The sequence below is a fragment of the Zootoca vivipara genome, chromosome 3, assembly GCF_963506605.1.
Source record: "Zootoca vivipara chromosome 3, rZooViv1.1, whole genome shotgun sequence".
Taxonomy (NCBI): Eukaryota; Metazoa; Chordata; class Lepidosauria; order Squamata; family Lacertidae; genus Zootoca; species Zootoca vivipara.
Genome location: NC_083278.1, coordinates 94,627,734 through 94,645,532, shown reverse-complemented (window position 1 = coordinate 94,645,532; position 17,799 = coordinate 94,627,734). Strand labels below are relative to the sequence as shown.

Here is a 17,799-nt window from a genome sequence, read left to right as displayed (position 1 = left end):
GGCAAATAATAAAAAAATGTATTAATTGGAATTAAGAGGCAACGTTCTTTTCAACACGTGCTAAATTCTCAGAGAAAAGAGGAAGAAACGCATCAATATTTGGGCAAGAAGCCCCTGCAGACCTTCAATAGCTGTGTATTATTGCTCTTTGTGTTTTTTTTTGTTTTTTTACTCTTTCCATTGCCTTCCTCTGCTAATTATATCTTATAAATCCAGCACCCACTAAACCCAGATGTTCATATTCTAATACCTACATTCTGTGGTTCAACTTTGCAAAGCTAGCTAACACATGTTTTAAAAGTTATTACTATTGTACTATATATAACAGCCTTGCCTAAGAGAATAGAGGCCTGCCGCATTTAGAAAATGCAGGTGCTATGTAAGCTCCCTTTTGAAAGCAAGAACTTAGCTCAGTTTCCTTTGAAGACCCAGAGACTTGAAACTGAAAACTTTTATTAATGCCATTGTCTCCTTGTATCAGCAGGTTCCAGAGAGATTCCTGGAAGTGGCTCAGATCACATTACGAGAGTTTTTCAATGCCATTATCGCAGGCAAAGATGTTGATCCTTCCTGGAAGAAGGCCATATACAAGGTCATCTGTAAGCTGGACAGTGAAGTTCCTGAGATTTTCAAATCCCCAAACTGCCTCCAAGAGCTTCTCCATGAGTAGAGATTTCAACCACTATTTATGAATGTATAAAAAATTAGCTGACCCCATTTTGATGCCCATGTTGTGCATGTGAGTGTGTGTGTGTACGTGTGTCTATATTAATTTCATATATATATATATATATATATATATATATATATATATATATATATATGGAATCAAATAAGAATCCACCATGATTATTTTTATTTGATAAGTAACAAGTTGATATTATTATTTTAACTCCAAGTTATGTTTTACTTTTGCCCAGGATTTTTAATATTTGGAAGGGGAAACAATTGGGTTACTTTTCTTTTTCAGGGAGAAGGTTGTTTTGAAGTGTGTGCAAGCCTGTTTTACTAAGTTTAGGGCATTACATTTTGCTACAAAGTGGCATTTTGTCTTAGAAAGACAAATGTCGCGTCACAATCCTACAATGATGTTTTCTTTGTATGAAGCTCGCGACTCTAGGGAGGCATTTTACAAGCGTAGAGCTTTCTAAATTTTAGCTCAACTGTTCATTGAAGGTGGTAGATTTTCTTGTGTTATAGTTTAGAAGACATATAAACAACCTTTTCAGTTACTTAGACATCAAAAGCAGTATCTATCCACACCAGTCTTCAAGCTTTTCTCTTACGAGAACAAATGCCCCCAAATCATTTTGCCCTATTTTCCAGTGCCCCTAGATGCTGCTGCAATCATGTGCATCTTCCGCCGTATACCCTACTGCAATGTTCTTCAACCTTCTGTCCCCAGATAGTGGAAGGTCATAGAACCATGGAATTGGAAGGGACTCCAGGAGTCATCATTGGACAACAGTTCTCATCAGCCACAGCTATTAGCCAATGGTTAGGGAAGGTGGGAATTGTAGTCCAACAACCTCTGGACACTCAAGGTTGAAGAAAACTACTCTACTGCAGTGATTTCCCTGCCTTGCCCTTCCCTTCAGTAAGGTTGGGAATGGAGAGGAAGAGGTTCTGTGAACCCACTGCAGGCCTGAAAAGGCTCCATTTTGGATTGGACCAAGATTCCAGCAATGTTCGGGTCCAAACAGGTTAGGGAGATGGAGTTAGAACCCCAAATTCCAGTGCCGGGAGTTTCACCCACTTTTGGACTTTGCTCCCACCACTGTTCACCTAAATCTTTCCAGCACCACCACCCAACTGCATTTCAAACAAAGCAATACTGCACAAAAAATAAAGTAAATTATGGCAAGGGGTTTTGGTGTTATCGAACACAGCATTCTAGGAGTGATTTTAAATGTCATAATAATGCAGTCAGCTTATAAAAGCAGTAGTATTTCACTCTCTGTAGAGTAAAACAAAAACAAAACAAAAAATCTTGCATGGCTCTCAATCATAGCTGAACATTTTTAAGTCCCATTATTTCACCAGTAAATATTGTGGTAACTCTCTCCTGTGGGAATTGGTGTGCCTTTAAGGTTACAATCCTATGCACACATACTCGGGGAGGTATGTGCCATGGAACCTAGAAATAACTTCTGAATAGTCAGGAATGGTCCGATGGGAATGGTCAGGATGGGAGCCATCTTTATCAAAATATTTCCTCTGTCCCAACCAAACCCTCGAATGGTGTATATATTTGATATTTCACATTTTTACCTGAAAAGCAATGTTTGAAATTACCCTTTTATCTGAGAAACCCTGTAACATACCTTTGATTTATTCTAAAAATTAATTGCTGAAGAAGCAAAACAAAAAAAGCAAAACAAAACAAAAGATACATCAGATCAAAGTACAAGAAAGCTTGTATTTTTCTGGCTGGGGTTGATGGGAGCTGACATGTGGAGGGCACCACATCAGAGAAAACTGGCACAGAGACATTTAAGACATTTTTTGTTTAAAGGAATAAGCATAGCACAATACACAAAGAGAACACAACTCTAGCAAAAATGGGCTATTCCAAGATTCATTGAACCCAGCGGGAACTTAAGTGGTTAACAGTCCTTTCTCACTTCCTTGGAGTTGAGCAGGGCTTCAGTGCCTCTGGGTTTGTTGCCTATAAATCATGCAGAAACTTTATCCCTGTCTTTTGGGCTAGGAAAGCAGAAGCTAGCCACTTTTATGATTTCCTCAATTGTAAGTGATTCATTAACACAGAATAAACCTGATCAAACCACTTCTCTTCCACAACAAAAGTAAGCGGCAAAAAAGAAAAAGAAAAAAGAGTGTAGTGCTTACCAGAATGGGACTTACCAGTGAGCTTTTCTGTCACTTCTCGTCAAGAGAACTTTCCCTTTTACTACCACCTTGTGTTGAAGAGCCACGTGGATTGATGCGAGTCCTGGCTGCAGACAAATATGATTTCGGCAGGTCCCAAGGCCAAACGAGACATGATTCTTTCCTTGTAACGCCCAGTGGAAGTGGCCGCCATATACATATTCCTGCCCCTCTGTAATATCTACTATACATCGCTGTATGCAGGCCACAATGTTCCATGCTTGTCCACACCTGCATGGGGCAGGAAGATGCCACAATAGCCAATTGTGATGAAGTTCTGCTTTATGTTGTTGCTGTGAAGAAGTAGGCACACGGCGGCCGTTTTCGGCACCGAGTGGATAAAAAAAATATGGGTCTGAATATAAGCCGCCCCCAAATATAGCCACTCCCTATATGGATTTGTTAAATCATCTCTAGCTATAAGAGCACAATTGTAGACTGTATTCAGGTTTTATACAAGCTAGCTTTTGGGGAGGGGCAGGAGAGCGTGGCCTGTATTCAGACCACTACAGCACTTAGCAGATCTAGTTGGCCCTGGTTTTTGACATTTACTGAAACAGAATTCATATTTTAAAGCAGCCGCAGATGGAATTTCTCCACAAGGTGACCAAAATAAGTTTACCTTAGAGTGGAAAATTAGTAATAGGAGTTGAATGAATACAACTGCAGTGAATTGATACAATAATCAGCTTTTTTCTTAAAAGCTCGCTGTTAGTTTTTAATGCTTTCTTCAGTGGTCTCCTTTTTCTTTGGGCATTTTTGCAAAGGTGTAGTGTCTAGTAATGCCTCCTTATATTCTATGGCACTATGTATTTGTCGTTTCTCTGTTGTCTTTTGTACAGATGCAGTAAGAATTTATTGTTATCTGGGCTAGCAGTTTTCCTTATGCACCCCTTACTGGCAATTTGATACAGATTTGATACCAGTTAGCCAAGGTATCTTATTTATAGCTCAGCAATTTAATTTTTTTTAAAAGGACCCTACCTTTTACTCCATTTCTTGAACTTCATTTTTTTCCTTATTAAACAAAAATTGTCTTTTGAGTTTGAAGAGTGAAAGTTCCATACAACATTATATATATTTTAAAAAGCTGACCTAGCCATTGCAAAGATGCTTCATTTACAAATACTGCTTGAAGAGACAGAAATGGATGAAAGTAGTTGTCAGTGAAAAGCCTTAAAAACCTGCTGATTAAAAACAAACAAACTAGGACACCAGGACCACAATCCAGTGACCCTCTTCCACATGCAATAACAGAATTTATCCATGCTGAGTGCCCTTTTTCTTGGTGCAAGACTTTTGCACAATAATACAAGCAAATACATTCAGACAACATACACTACAAGCAAAGCCCAATGGGTCTTTTCATATGTAACATCCCTGGCCCAGTAAACCATGGTTTTTTTAAAAAAAAAAACTAGGAACATGGCTCTCCCCTTGCATGTCATCCTTAGCACTTCAATCCTGGTTTGTTTAAAATCTAGTCCCCAATTGTATCCAAACTTGGAAGCTGTGATACCAGTTTATTAACCAGGATCTTAAACTACAGTTTGATCCACATTCAAGAACCTAGCTCGTAACCTGACATCAAACCACAGTTCCCTGTTTCGGACATGAGCCATAGTTTATACGGACGAGGATATAAGTGCCAAGCAGAGAGGAAGCAAGGGCAGAGCTTTCCGGCTTGGCACTTGTTCCTAACTTCATAAACTATGGTCTGTTGAATGTCTGAACTGCGCCTAATCATACATAAGCTTCTTCTTTTTTCACTCGCCACTCTGTGGATTGCAGCCCCTGCTGTTATTTTCCAACGCGAATTGTGTCTATGCAGTGTAGGTGATTTAGCCAATACCATGGGATAAAGGACCACCAATTATCTGTAGCATGGTTTGCACTCAAAGAAAGCCATGCTGCTTCAAAACTTCTCCTAAAGTACTTAGTACGGTTTTGCTTTTTGCATCCATACAGTTGACAGCATAATTGCCACTCTCTTAATTTGTGCATGATGGGCAGACCATTAGGGCATTCATATATGTAGGATTTTGCTGACGATCTCCTGCAACCCCACATTCAGGATGTTTGTCCCTGTTCCAAGCACTGCTGGCCTAGATGTACTTAGTTACACCAGAGGGAGAGCTACTGCCATGCCCAAATAATGACTGTAGCTCTAGATTTCTGCACTCTTGCTTGAAGTACTTACTGCTGTGCTTTCTGTCCTGCTGTGGCCATTGCTACTCAGAACATCTGAATATGCTTCTTCATTGAGTAGAGGACTATTCCATTTCTGATTTAGGACACATTTCTGCTGAAGCTTTCTAGAAATGTAGAGGACGCCTTCAAGAGCTATCCCCCCCCCCCAATGCTATCACAAGGACAATTTACTGTGCATATACTTAACTTTATTAATTTGGGGGGGGCACTTTTGTAGCGATCGCTTCCATACAGAGCCTGCTGTTTCATTGGCCAGTTTCACATGTAATGCTAAGCTAAACCATGGCTAAGCATGAATGTGTGAGTGAGGAAAAATCGTAGTTGCTTCACGCCTCTCCTGGTCCTGCTACTGTCATGTTATGACATGGTTTAGTTTTGTGTTATGTCTGAATCGGGCTAATGGTTTGTCTTGCTCCAGACAAACCACAAGCTGTAGCCATGGTTTGTTCTTGGCTTACGGAGGGAGACGAACCACAGACCCAGCTTTAGACATAATGTTGAACCAAACCATGTTTTAGATCTGGGTAGTGCAGGATTGAAGCAGCCACACTATACATCTGAGCACCGACACAATTGCTCGTTCTTGCTAAGCTATGTTTTACCTTTGCATTATGTGTGAACTCAGCCACCTAGAAACATTTAAAAAACCCACAACTACCACATTAAAGCCATACTTAACATATATTAAATATTAGATGCACTTCGAGAAATATTTTCCTTATACGTGTTTTTGTTTTTTTGTTTTCGCTGCTAATTATTAGCATTACTGGTTTTGTGCGATTATCACTACTATAATTTTTATTGACTGAAAATGTGATTATTTGAATTTGGTTGAACACTACAGCTTGGGGCATTATTTTATTTATTTATTTATACGTAGCATACATCTAATCACTAGTGAATGACTCACAAGAATGCTAAGGAAGGAAAAACAGGCAAGTCTTGATCTGATACATTGACATATAAAATTTAACTAGATTTATGGTGACTTCATTGCATTATATAGCCATATTGCCTTTGTGCCTTCCAAGGCACATAAAATAAAATAGAAAGCATCAATCTTTGCTGTACTTCAAGTAGTCTTCATCATCATTGCTCTTTAGTATTATATATATATATATATATATATATATATATATATATATATATATATATATATATATGACCCTGATCCTACAGGTGTCCATTGCCATGGAAGTCTTTTGTGCAGAAGGGTTTGTTTCCCTACTGTGCTACCCATTATAATCTCATTATGAAGAAAGCAAGAATGCTAAGCCTAAAAAAACACATAGGATTGCAGTTGATGCAGCTGCCTCTGCCATGCCCCAAATAATGGTTTTGTAGGTGAGCTACTCCTTCCCCGGATGTTCAGGGTATAGTAGTGCTGGCTGGAATATATCCCTGGGGAGCAGACCTGAGTGAAGACTGCATCCCTCAGGTCCGCTTCCCAGGCCACTCTCCCCCCCCCAGCCACCGTGGATTGGCTAGATTTGAACAGGGGATCTGGCAGTAGCAGTAACTGCCCAAATAATATGGCATGGGGCTGTGGGGCATGCCAGAGGCACTGCAGCAGCCACAACCATCGCTCACCCCAAAGTCGACTAAGCGGCCATGCCCAACCAACCAACCAACCAACATCCCATCAATAAAAACTGGGAGAGTTCAGTCCCCATGTGTTCTTTGCAGGAGAGCCATTGCATTCGCAACCTCTGCAAAACCGACATGAGCTTGTAGTGCAGATGTGCTTTTGTCATTACAACGCGTCTTTTGCGGCAGCTTTGCCTAGCGGTGGCAGTTGCTGACGTCGTATTGCTGAGCCTGGGATGTCAGCAAACTACCACAGGCATGGCGTGGAGCAGGGCCCGCAAAAATCGCACACCCCTCTATCACACAGACAGACACACACACACACCATCTGCCCTGCCGTTTCTGAGCAAAACTGCATAGGATTGGGTCATAAGGCTGCTTTTGTTGTGGTAAAGAAAGGTTTACATGGGAAAAGGAGTTCAAAAATAGCTGAGATCCAACACTGGCCCTTCCACCTCCCCAATCTGTGTATACAAAGGTGAGGTTATAGTGGGTAACTAGACCTTACATTCACCAGCAGAAGGATTAGGGAACACACACACACACACAAATAATCTTTCAGATCACCAGTTTTTCCTCCCCTTCACAAGTACAACTGTTCTTGTGCCTTCTGTGGCTTACAATTATCATCTTTTTGAACCTTTTCCTGCCCCTTTCCTCACAGCCGCAATAAGCTAGCTTCTTTTCTCCCACCCACCCCACCCCGTTTTTTCAGCTGTTTGACATGATGTTGATAGCTATGCATATTTTGTGTCTTTTTAAAGAAAAAAATTAAAAAGCAGGAGAATAAGTTTTTGAAAAAGAGAATTTTTAGAACAGTTTGATAATGCAAATTATTTTTTTCTCAGTCCTTTGGGCGGCATTCAATTTTGGAAAAAAACAACAAAATATTGTAGAAAGCCAACTTTTTTGTAATAGTGGTGCAGATCTTGTGTTTTCTTAGCCTAATAAAAAGTAGTATAGAAGCAATATTTCATACGTGATATATATATGTGTATACATATACATACATATATACCCACATATACATACGATAATATATATATATAGATATATATATATGTATATAAGCTTATACACACACAATATGCGTGTGAAGTGAAAAGCTTACCTTTTTTCAATGTAGATTAAGAACCTATTTTAGACATTTGTTATGTTTTGTGAGAAGAATGTTCTATTTGAAACTATGAAACATTTAATTCTTACTGTATCTCTGGTTGTGTAATGGGAGCGCTTCACATTAAATGGTTTTTAAAAAGTGAAAGATATTAGAATGTAGTAATTATTTAATGAAGTGTTCGCCCATATAATCCTGAGGTTTGCTTTTGTGCCTCTGAGTATTATTTAATTTAAAGTGTTTTAAGTTTGCAGAATCATTGTTACTGTACCAGGTATGTGGGTGAACATCTATAGCTGAGGGGAACTTTTATAAAGCAATGTATATATTCAGCTTGACGGCTTTTCTCAAATAAAAGGCACATGATTTTAATAACTACACTCTGAGAACATCTGTTAAATTTATAAGAAATGCTGCAGTAACTGTATAGATAGTTGAAAGCATTCTTTAAAACCCAGCTCAATACTTTTTAAAAGAGCTCTCTCTCTCTCTCTCTCTCTCTCTCTCTCTCTCTCTCTCTCTCTCTCTCTCTCTCTCTCTCTCATCATGTGTCCAGGACATGAGTGATTCAGTTTCTGTAAAATTACTGAATTTCCCCACTTCCCATGTGCACAAAATAATTTATTGGCAAAGGGTTCCCTCCCTCCAGGTTAATAGTAACTAAGAAATAAAAGTGAAGATTTTGTGGCTTTAAATATAGGACTTTCACCAGCAGAACAGAAAGATATAAATATATATATATATATATATATAAATAAATATAAATATATATAAGAAGTGGTTTGCAAACCCCCTCAAATGAGCATTGTACATGAAAATGAATCAAAAATTGAAAAAAAAAATCCTCCTCTATTTGTCATGCGTATTATATAGTAATTATTGATGTTCTAGTGCAAAGACTTCTTTTGGGTATCTATTCTGTGTTTCGACATTTTTGATAAGCATTGTTTTCAAAAAGCTCCCCTTTCAAGAATGTAACTGATTTATTTGAGTAAGCAGTTACTGTATTGCACTTAAATGTTCTGTTGAAGGAAATGCAATTTTTTGTTTTTCTGTGGAACTGTTGGTTGTAAAAAAAAATAAAAAACACCATTGAAAATGCTCATATTTTCAGCTGGGATTAAAAAAAAAGCTGGTGTTTAACTTTTGTGTCTTCTTAGGAATAGGTCTGTTTCGAAGTAGGAAAGGCGGTGACTTCAGGAATTTTTCTTGTTTTCTTTTTGCCATCTGAGACCCTCGGTTATGTTCTCAGCTGTCCGCAGAAATATTAAAAATTGTACAAGATATATAGAGTCAAATCTGGATGAGACTGAACCTTGAATTCTTGCCCGAGTATGTATGGCCTGGACTTTCACAAGGCATTAATAACAGTATAACACTGTAGGTCAGACTTTCTTCAACCTGGTGTCCTTCAGACACAGATGGACTTCAGTTCCCATCAGCCCTGCCAATGGCTAGGAATGATGGGATTTGTAATCCAATTACACTTGGAGGGCACCAAATTGAGGTATGCTGCTGTAGGGTTTTAACGCACACACAAACACATGTTCGTTTAGTGAGAAGATATTTGGCCATATAGATCTGAACAAAAGACTCAGAGAAATATATTTATTTATCTGGAAGAATCAAATGTTAAGGCATAAACTTCTATTGTCCCAGCTACTTCTCATATGTATATAGTTAGGAAAGTGACAAAAACACTGCCTTTATATTATTTAGCAATATGTTGTAAATAGCATTATTAAACTTCTTTTTTTTGTAATAAAGACCCTTTAATTTGAACTTAGTACAATAACTGAATTAATAAAGTCAATTTTTGAATTTTTTTTAAAATTTATTTTTTAGCTAGAGGCAATTTCAACTGTGGAATTTTCTTTTTGTTTGTTTGTGGATGTTGTTGTCTATTGTTCTGAAGACTTTGCATAATTTATTGGTTTAATTTATCCTAATTTATTTGATGGTGTACAATTTTGTATTGCCAAGGATGTACTGTAATATTAATTGATGATGTGATAAAACATGAAGACTCCCTTGTCTGTATGGAGGGAAAAAAGGTGCAGTAGACAATTGATTGGGGGGTGGGGAATTACAATTCTAGCTTGGCAGCTACTAAATTGAAAAGAAATCAGGAAAACAAATGTTTTTGGGGGTTGGGGGGGAGGGAGGGAGGGAATCTTATTTTGTGTGTTTTAAGCTTTTGTATACTCTCCAGACCTTTACCTTTTTGCTTTGTACCACTTAAAGGATACAGTAGTTCAATTGCCTTGTGTGCCTTCCATCTTCTCTGAACTGAATGTATGTGCAGTATATATGCAAGCTTGTGCAAAATAAAATATAAATTACAAGCTTATTGCCATGGTTTATATTTCTTTTTAAAAGGCCTCTCCTCTGGTGCGCCAAAGGCTGAACCACTGGTGGCAAGGTATTCTACAGAACAAACACAGCACACTTTTTTTGTTCTGTTGGGGAAGCAAAATAGACCCCAGCATGTGGTTGAGAAGCTTCAGAAGCCAGGAGGGTTAGTGGGGATAGGGAAGGGGAAAGTTTGCAACGATCTCACTTTTAAAAGACATCTGAAGGCAGCCCTGTTTAGGGAAGTTTTTAATGTTTAATGCTGTATTGCGTTTTTAACATTCGGTTGGGAGCCGCCCAGAGTAGCTGGGGAAACCCAGCCAGATGGGCGGGGTATAAATTATGATGATGATGATGATGATGATGATGATGATGATTATATTTCCCTGGACTGTGTGGACCTGTTCAGTCTTGTGGGAAATTCTGACTTTCTCCATTCTACCCGTCAACACTGACTTCATATTCATTATCTCAATAATCCTTATGAACTGTCCTGTCTGGTGGGCCAGTATTACTATTCTCCCTATTGCAGATTTGGGGCTGGGGGCACAGGTTGCAGTCTCAGAGAATAGTCACTTGCCTGAGGTGAATGCTGTGCTGAGCTGAGATTTTTGAACTAATGACTTTCCAGCTTACAACTCAAACTCATGGGTGCCTAATACATCATTGCTGCTCTGGATGCCCTGTAGAAATTCTGTTTGGCTTCAGATTCTTCCCAGATCTGGCAATCCAGCCAGATGGGTGGGGCATCATCATCATCATCATTTACTAGTGCTTTAAAAATCTTTTTCATAAATGACATTCAAAGTTGAGCTTGTTGATAGTAACAGATTATTTAGGGTGGTTAAAACAAAAAGGTATAGCGATGAGCTACAAAAGGATTTCTCCAAAGTGGAGGAACGGATATTAAGATACCAGATGTTCTTCAACTTAAGCATGAAGTATTGGGGTAAAAAGAATCCTAACTGCATATACGGGGGACGCAGATGGCGCTGTGGGCTAAACCACAGAGCCTAGGGCTTGCTGATCAGAAGGTCGGTGCTTCGAATCCCTGCGAGGGGTTGAGCTCCCGTTGCTCGGTCCCAGCTCCTGCCAACCTAGCAGTTTGAAAGCACGTCACAGTGCAAGTAGATAAATAGGTATCGCTCCGGCGGGAAGGTAAACAGCGTTTCCGTGTGCTGCTCTGGTTCGCCAGAAGTGGCTTTGTCATGCTAGCCACATGACCTGGAAGCTGTACTCCTACTCCCTCGGCCAATAACGCGAGATAAGTGCCACAACCCCATAGTTGGTCACGACTGCACCTAATGGTCAGGGGTCCCTTTACCTTTACCTTAACTGCATATACATTAATGGGTTCTGAGCTGGCAGTGACTGACCAGAAAAGAGACTGCCTTGGGTGTCAGGATCCCAATGTAGATCTTTATTCCTCCCCTTTGTTTCACTCCTTCTTCCCTGGCTGAGAGGGGAGTGCCATTTTGTGGTTCACCTCAGGTACCAAAATGTCCTGGGCCGGCTCTGGTTGCAAAGGCTAGCCAGATGAAATTGTTCAACTAGCGCACTGCAGATATTTAACAAAGGCAAATTCCACGTTAGGATCTTTCATGTTAGTGCTGGGAGATGAAATAGCCAATATCATAATACCTTTATACAAATCTGTCGTGCCACCGGTTTTTGGATTTGTGTACAATTAATTTTTCGATGTGTTGTGGTGTAGTTGCGCCATCGAATAAAGCCGGACATTGGAAGATCCAGGACAGGCAAACTAAAATACTTCTTCATGCAGCACATAGTTAAAGTATGGAATTTGCTACCTGAAGATGGTACAGCAATCAAATTGGATGGGTTTAAAAGGGGTTAGACACATTCATGGAGGGTAAAGTTACCAGTGGTCACTAGCCATTATGCCTCTCAATTCCTGTTGCTGCAAAGCACAACTGGGAGTGTGCTTGCACTCGGATCCTGCTGGTTGGCCACTGTGAGAGCAGTATGCTGTTCTGAATGGACCTTTGGTCTGATTCAGCCACACTCTTCATATTACGCATATCAAGACATTGCACCACAACGCAAGGGAGCAACAATTGCTATGCAAATGTTAAGAGTCCCAGTCGTAGGGCATATATTCCTGAAATCTCCCCATACCCCTGAGTCATGTAGTATAGCAGGCATCCCCAAACTCTGTCCCTCCAGATGTTTTGGAATACAATTCCCATAATCCCTGACCACTGGTTCTCTTAGCTAGGGATCATGGGAGTTGTAGGCCAAAACATCTGGAGGGCCGCAGTTTGGGGATGCCTGTAGTATAGAGTCCAAAGTGTATGTGTGAGGAAAGGTATTTCTGGCTGTAGCGAAGAGAGATATCATCACACACAGAACTTCCTGTGCATTTTGCCAATTTTAATTTTTAAGCAACACAGATGCCGGGTCACGGCCAACATTGTGGGGGTTGCATGTGCATGTGGCAGCTGTTGCATCAGGAGAAGCAGAACAGTTGCTGGAGATCATGAATGGGGGAGGGCTACTGAACGCATATCTTGCTTGCGGGCTTCCCCTAGGCATCTGGTTGGCCACTGCGAGAAGAGGATGCTGGACTAGGTAGACCTTTGGTCTGACCCAGCAGAGTTCTGTCGTTCTAATGTATGTCAGACTGCTGTTAAAAATGCTCTTTCTTCCATCACATGGGATAAACTCAGGTTTGACTTGGTGAGGACACTTGGCTCGTGCATTTGTCGCATTCACACATTACATTTTTAGATGCGCTTTAAAAACATTCAAGGCGTGTGTAGCAGGGCTCTCCATCTTCACTCCGGTACCCCTAAAGAGAGAAAAAGAAACAGATTTCAGTTAATAATGAAAATGTGTGAGAAATAGAGCAAACCACTGATATGTAGACTGATAAATAGTTATCTGCACAAAGAAGTAAGCATCCAGATCTAGAGAACAGGTTTATTTCCATTGAATAACGCCTCCACTAGATGCAACATTCGTGCGCCAGGCCACAATGGTTGGCCCAAGCAGGCCAACATCCTGCCAGGCTGCACAGTATCCGGAGACACTGCAGGGCCCAGGGCAACATCCTGCCAGGCTTCTTCTGCCTCCTCAAGATTGGGCTTTGTCCCATTGGACATTGGGGGAGGGCTTATACCGGTAGAGACTTCAGCCCCATAGAGTTGGCATGCTTGTGAAGCAATACAGTTGTACCTTGGAAGTTGAACGGAATCCATTCCAGAAGTCTGTTCAACTTTCAAAACGTTTGAAAACCAAAGCACAGCTTCTGATTGGCTACAGGAAGCTCCTGCAGCCAATCGGAAGCCACAGAAGCACCATCGTACATTCGGCTTCCAAAAATAGTTTCCAACCCGGAACAGTCTTCTGGGTTTGCGACGTTAGGGAGCCAAAACGTTCGGGAATTAAGCTGTTCAACTTCCAAGGTACAACTCTATATTTTTAAACTACTGTTCATAGATCTCAACAGTCTTCAAATTTAAAAGGCAACCAAATGTAATGCACACTTCAATAAAAGGTAGAGAGAAAACTCCAAAATAACCAGAAAACACAGGAAGCAGAAATCGCCTTTGGTTTTTGATGTGCAACCATAATAAACAGTGTAAGTTTTTTTTTAATCTGGAGAGACACCAGGGAGGAGGAGGTGGTATGAACTTCCCTTGGGGGCTGAAACAGAGGAGGCCCTGCTCATGACAGAAACCAGCTAGTTCTTCCTCGTAAGCTGGAGGGGCAGTTGAAACTCATCATAAGATCTCAAATGCTGGGAAGTCTCTTAAGCACTTTCCATCACACTTTAGACTCCTCGAAGCATTTTCCATCTTCCATCTGCCGTGCGGATTACCATTTGGACAGCGCGGCTGTTATACAGCTTGCGTGCGTTGCCATCAATGCGCAGAACGAGTGCCTGAAAGGGCTGTGGGGAGGAGACCAAGTGGGGACACTCCTAGTCAAACGGCACACTTCAGATTAGACTTTAGCCCAGATACGTATCCAGACCGTTTGCTCCGAACCGTTAAATGCTACTAGAGGATAGCTCCATTTGCGCTGCCTATTAATTTTGGGAAAGGCAAGCTTGTCCTCGGAAAACATTTACGCTGAAAGAGAGAGCCCTTAATAAAAAGCGGCTGCTCAGTCCAATGCAAATGCCCTGTTTTCCTTTGTAATAGGCACACCAGACAGGCAGCTGGGGGAGGCGACAAGGGAGAGCACTTGATGGGGAAAATCTTGTGGCAACACTGGCCAGTTTCATTATGTCCACTGCCAGACTATGAAACAACTCTCGGGGCCTGAAATCCTATTGCCTATTAAAACTGGGCATGACAGCTCTTTTTTATGCTTCACCAAACAGAGATGGAGCCAGATCCTGGGGGAAATAAGGAAAAATATTTATTACAAGTGTTTAACACCTTTTAGTACAAAACAGCCCTAGTCATCGGCAATTTGTTCCAGCACGACAGAAAACCAAAGGGAATCTTTCATAAATCGAATAAACGTCTGGAAGAAGAGAGGGGAGCCCTGTCCCCCCCCCAAATCCAAAACCTACCAGTCCTGAGATATTTGGGTTCCTTCTCTCACTCTCAGATTTATTTAGAATTGGTTAAGGAATGCTTGGGAGAGACATTTTCCTATTTCTGAAGGTAGGCTTCAAAGGTTCTTCAGCAGTTCCGGTCCATTTCTGAGCCTAATTTGAAGTGTTAGTTTGGTTTTTTAAAGCCAGGTTGCCTGAAATACCATTTTCTCCCACAAGCATCAACTTGAACTTTAAGATCTCATTTAGAGTCCCTGTGTATCCTGACCAAATGAAGTGAGGCAAGTAACCATGGAGGAGAGGGACTTTTCAGTATTGGCACCAACTAGTTACGGAACTACCTAGACAGGTTTGCCTGTGTAACCTTTTGGGTGCCTGGTGAAGATCTCATCATTCACCCAGGCTAACTCCTGAAAGCCACCTCTTCTACTTTTATTTATTTGATTGGGAGCCTCTACAGATGTCCAAACTACCCCGGGTGAGTTTGTTTTCCCTGGGGCAGTTCGGTCCTCAGTACTCCAGTTCACAGCCACACGATGCCTTAGCAAGACTGAGCCAGTGGGGAAATTGTGGTTGCGTTGTTCCTCCCCTGGTCCTCCTTCCACCATGCTACCCAGAGCTCAGCCATGGTTTTGCATAGCATGTTGTCCAAACTCAGGATCATGGTTTCTTCTTGGTTCATTACTTGTGGGAGAAACAAACCACAAGTCTGGATTTGCATGCAGTGCTAAGCCAAACCATGGCTTAGCCTTAGTAGCGAGGCAGCAGTAGGAATGGGCAGGGGGAGGAAAGCAGCCATAATTTCTGATCTGGTACCCACAGGCTTGCTCTAAGCCATGGTTTGACTCTGCGTTACGTGTGGCTAACAGCATCCTGCAGAACAGCTAAGGACTTTTTTCTTCTTACCGCACATCACATGATGTATATGTATTTTGAATTATTTGCCACCCATTGCGCACAAAGTGTGTGTTGTGCCCTGCAGAGCAAGGAGGAAATATACTAGGAAGCAAGCAACACAGAAAAAGAGTCTCCAATCAAAAGAGCACGAAGGTCATAATGGCTCATCACAGAGATTAATGGTTCCTCCTACTTCTCCCCCAGCTTCTGCTAGGTGGCTTCAATGTCAAAAGAGTGTCTTCAGGGAGATGAGAGGGAATCATGCAAGCAAAGCTTTTCGCTGCCATACATGGCCGTGGATGGGCATTGCTTTACTCTCACTTCTAAAGCCCAAGCTAGATGTGACTTTAAATGCCCAGATTTTCCAACAAAAGTGTTATCCAAGTATATTTCAAAAAGCAAATAGTGTCAGCCTGGAAGGGCAGGTGATTATCAGGATGATAAGGAAATTCCTTCTCATTCTGTTGAGATGAGGGGAAACATACCTCTGAAGTTAGTATTTGTTTTTCTTGGGGGCAGGGAGGGGAATCCTATACAGTACATAGAAAACAATTACACACAACAAAAGCTTTGCCAGGTAGGGTTGCCATATTTTGAAGAGCAAAAAAGAGGATGCATTCAGCGACTTCTGCTTTTAACTACGAATCGCTATGATGACTCTACCCATGAAAAAGAGGACATGTCCTGGAAAAAGAGGACACATGGCAACCTTATCTTGCATTGCACCCTCACTTATGTTCAAGTCGCTCATGCATTATCAGGTTGTTCATCTAAAAGCCTGACTAATTATATGCAAAATTATATGCAAGCATATACTTTTATATACAGTAGTATTAACACATAATTCATAAATTGCATAGTATTAATACATAGTTTTTAATGCCACTATATGCTCTGCTGTAATGGGATGCGGGTGGCGCTGTGGGTTAAACCACAGAGCCTAGGGCTTGCCGATTGGAAGGTTGGCGGTTCGAATCCCCGCAATGCGGTGAGCTCCCATTTCTCGGTCCCAGCTCCTGCCAACCTAGCAGTTCGAAAGCACCTCAAAGTGCAAGTAGATAAATAGGTACCGCTACAGCGGGAAGGTAAACGGCGTTTCCATGTGCTGCTCTGGTTCACCAGAAGCGGCTTTGTCATGCTGGCCACATGACCTGGAAGCCAGCTCCCTCGGCCAATAACGCAAGATGAGCGCCGCAACCCCAGAGTCGGTCACGACTGAACCTAATGGTCAGGGGTCCCTTTGCCTTTACCTATCTGGTTATGTGCTGGTTACTTTAGGAAATTTGGAATGTATATGTGTGTAATATTACATATATAGTAATGCAAAAAATGTTCATATTCTTAGTGAAACTGGTAAAACAACAACAACCCTCCTTCTCATCATGACTAAGGAGTCAGATGGAAATCTGAAAATATCTGTGCAGATCAGCTCAGAATCAAAATTTGCAGAAAATCCTCTCACTGTTTGTTTGTAAAAATATTTACATATCGCAGTATCACAAAAAATATATCCAAGCAGTTCAACAATAAAAACAAAACAAAACAAAACCGTACAATAAAAGGCTAAAAACCAGTTTTTCAAAAAGTTGAAAACACCCCTCACCACCTTGTTAGTGACTGATTCTTCATGGCAAAAATGTTGTGAGAATTACTAGCTTCATCCCCCCCCCCCAAGGACATGCAAGAGGATGATTTATGCTATTGGTGAATGATTCAGAGAGCCCACCACCTGCAAACTTTGTTCCAAATGTGCAAAGAAAAAGAATAATTTCGCCGTGGCACAAAATATCCCAGTAGCTTAAAATAATTTTTTGAAACCCCTAATATTTTGCTTTGGACGCAACAAACTGCTCATGGATACAACCAATAAAAGTGTGTCTTACATAACATTCTTTTGTCCTTCGTGTCCCAAAGGCAAGCGTTTTGTGAAAAGGACCTGGTGTTAGTAAGCGGGACTGGCAAGACCCTTGTCTGAATCCCTGGGGAGTTGCTGGCAGTCAGACTAGACCAAGCTTTTCGCTGAAACAAAGGACAAGATGGCACTACCACCCTTCGTTTCATGTACAGAAGCTGATGGGGCTGGAAGTTCGATCTCGCATTGACGTAGACAGTGAGGCAGCAACAGAAAGCTGCAGCCTGGTTTGGAGCGGGTAGCAATGGCCCTGTGGCACTTGTAACTTTGCTCTCTGTGGCATTTGCCCTATGAAGCTAGGAT

The 17,799-nt window shown here is 41.2% G+C and overlaps 1 protein-coding gene across 6 annotated transcripts in view; it reads left to right on the top strand.

Moving 5' to 3' along the window:
- The window catches only part of PROX1 (prospero homeobox 1), a 76,741-nt gene extending 72,366 nt beyond the window's left edge, over positions 1 to 4,375 (top strand). For all 6 annotated transcript variants that reach the window (XM_060273006.1, XM_060273005.1, XM_060273011.1 and 3 more), the window contains one exon: positions 485 to 4,375. In XM_060273006.1, coding sequence (XP_060128989.1) covers positions 485 to 670 — 186 coding nt within the window. In that variant the 3' untranslated portion in view covers positions 671 to 4,375. The remainder of the gene's footprint in view (positions 1 to 484) is intronic.
- Positions 4,376 to 17,799: the final 13,424 nt, after the last annotated feature.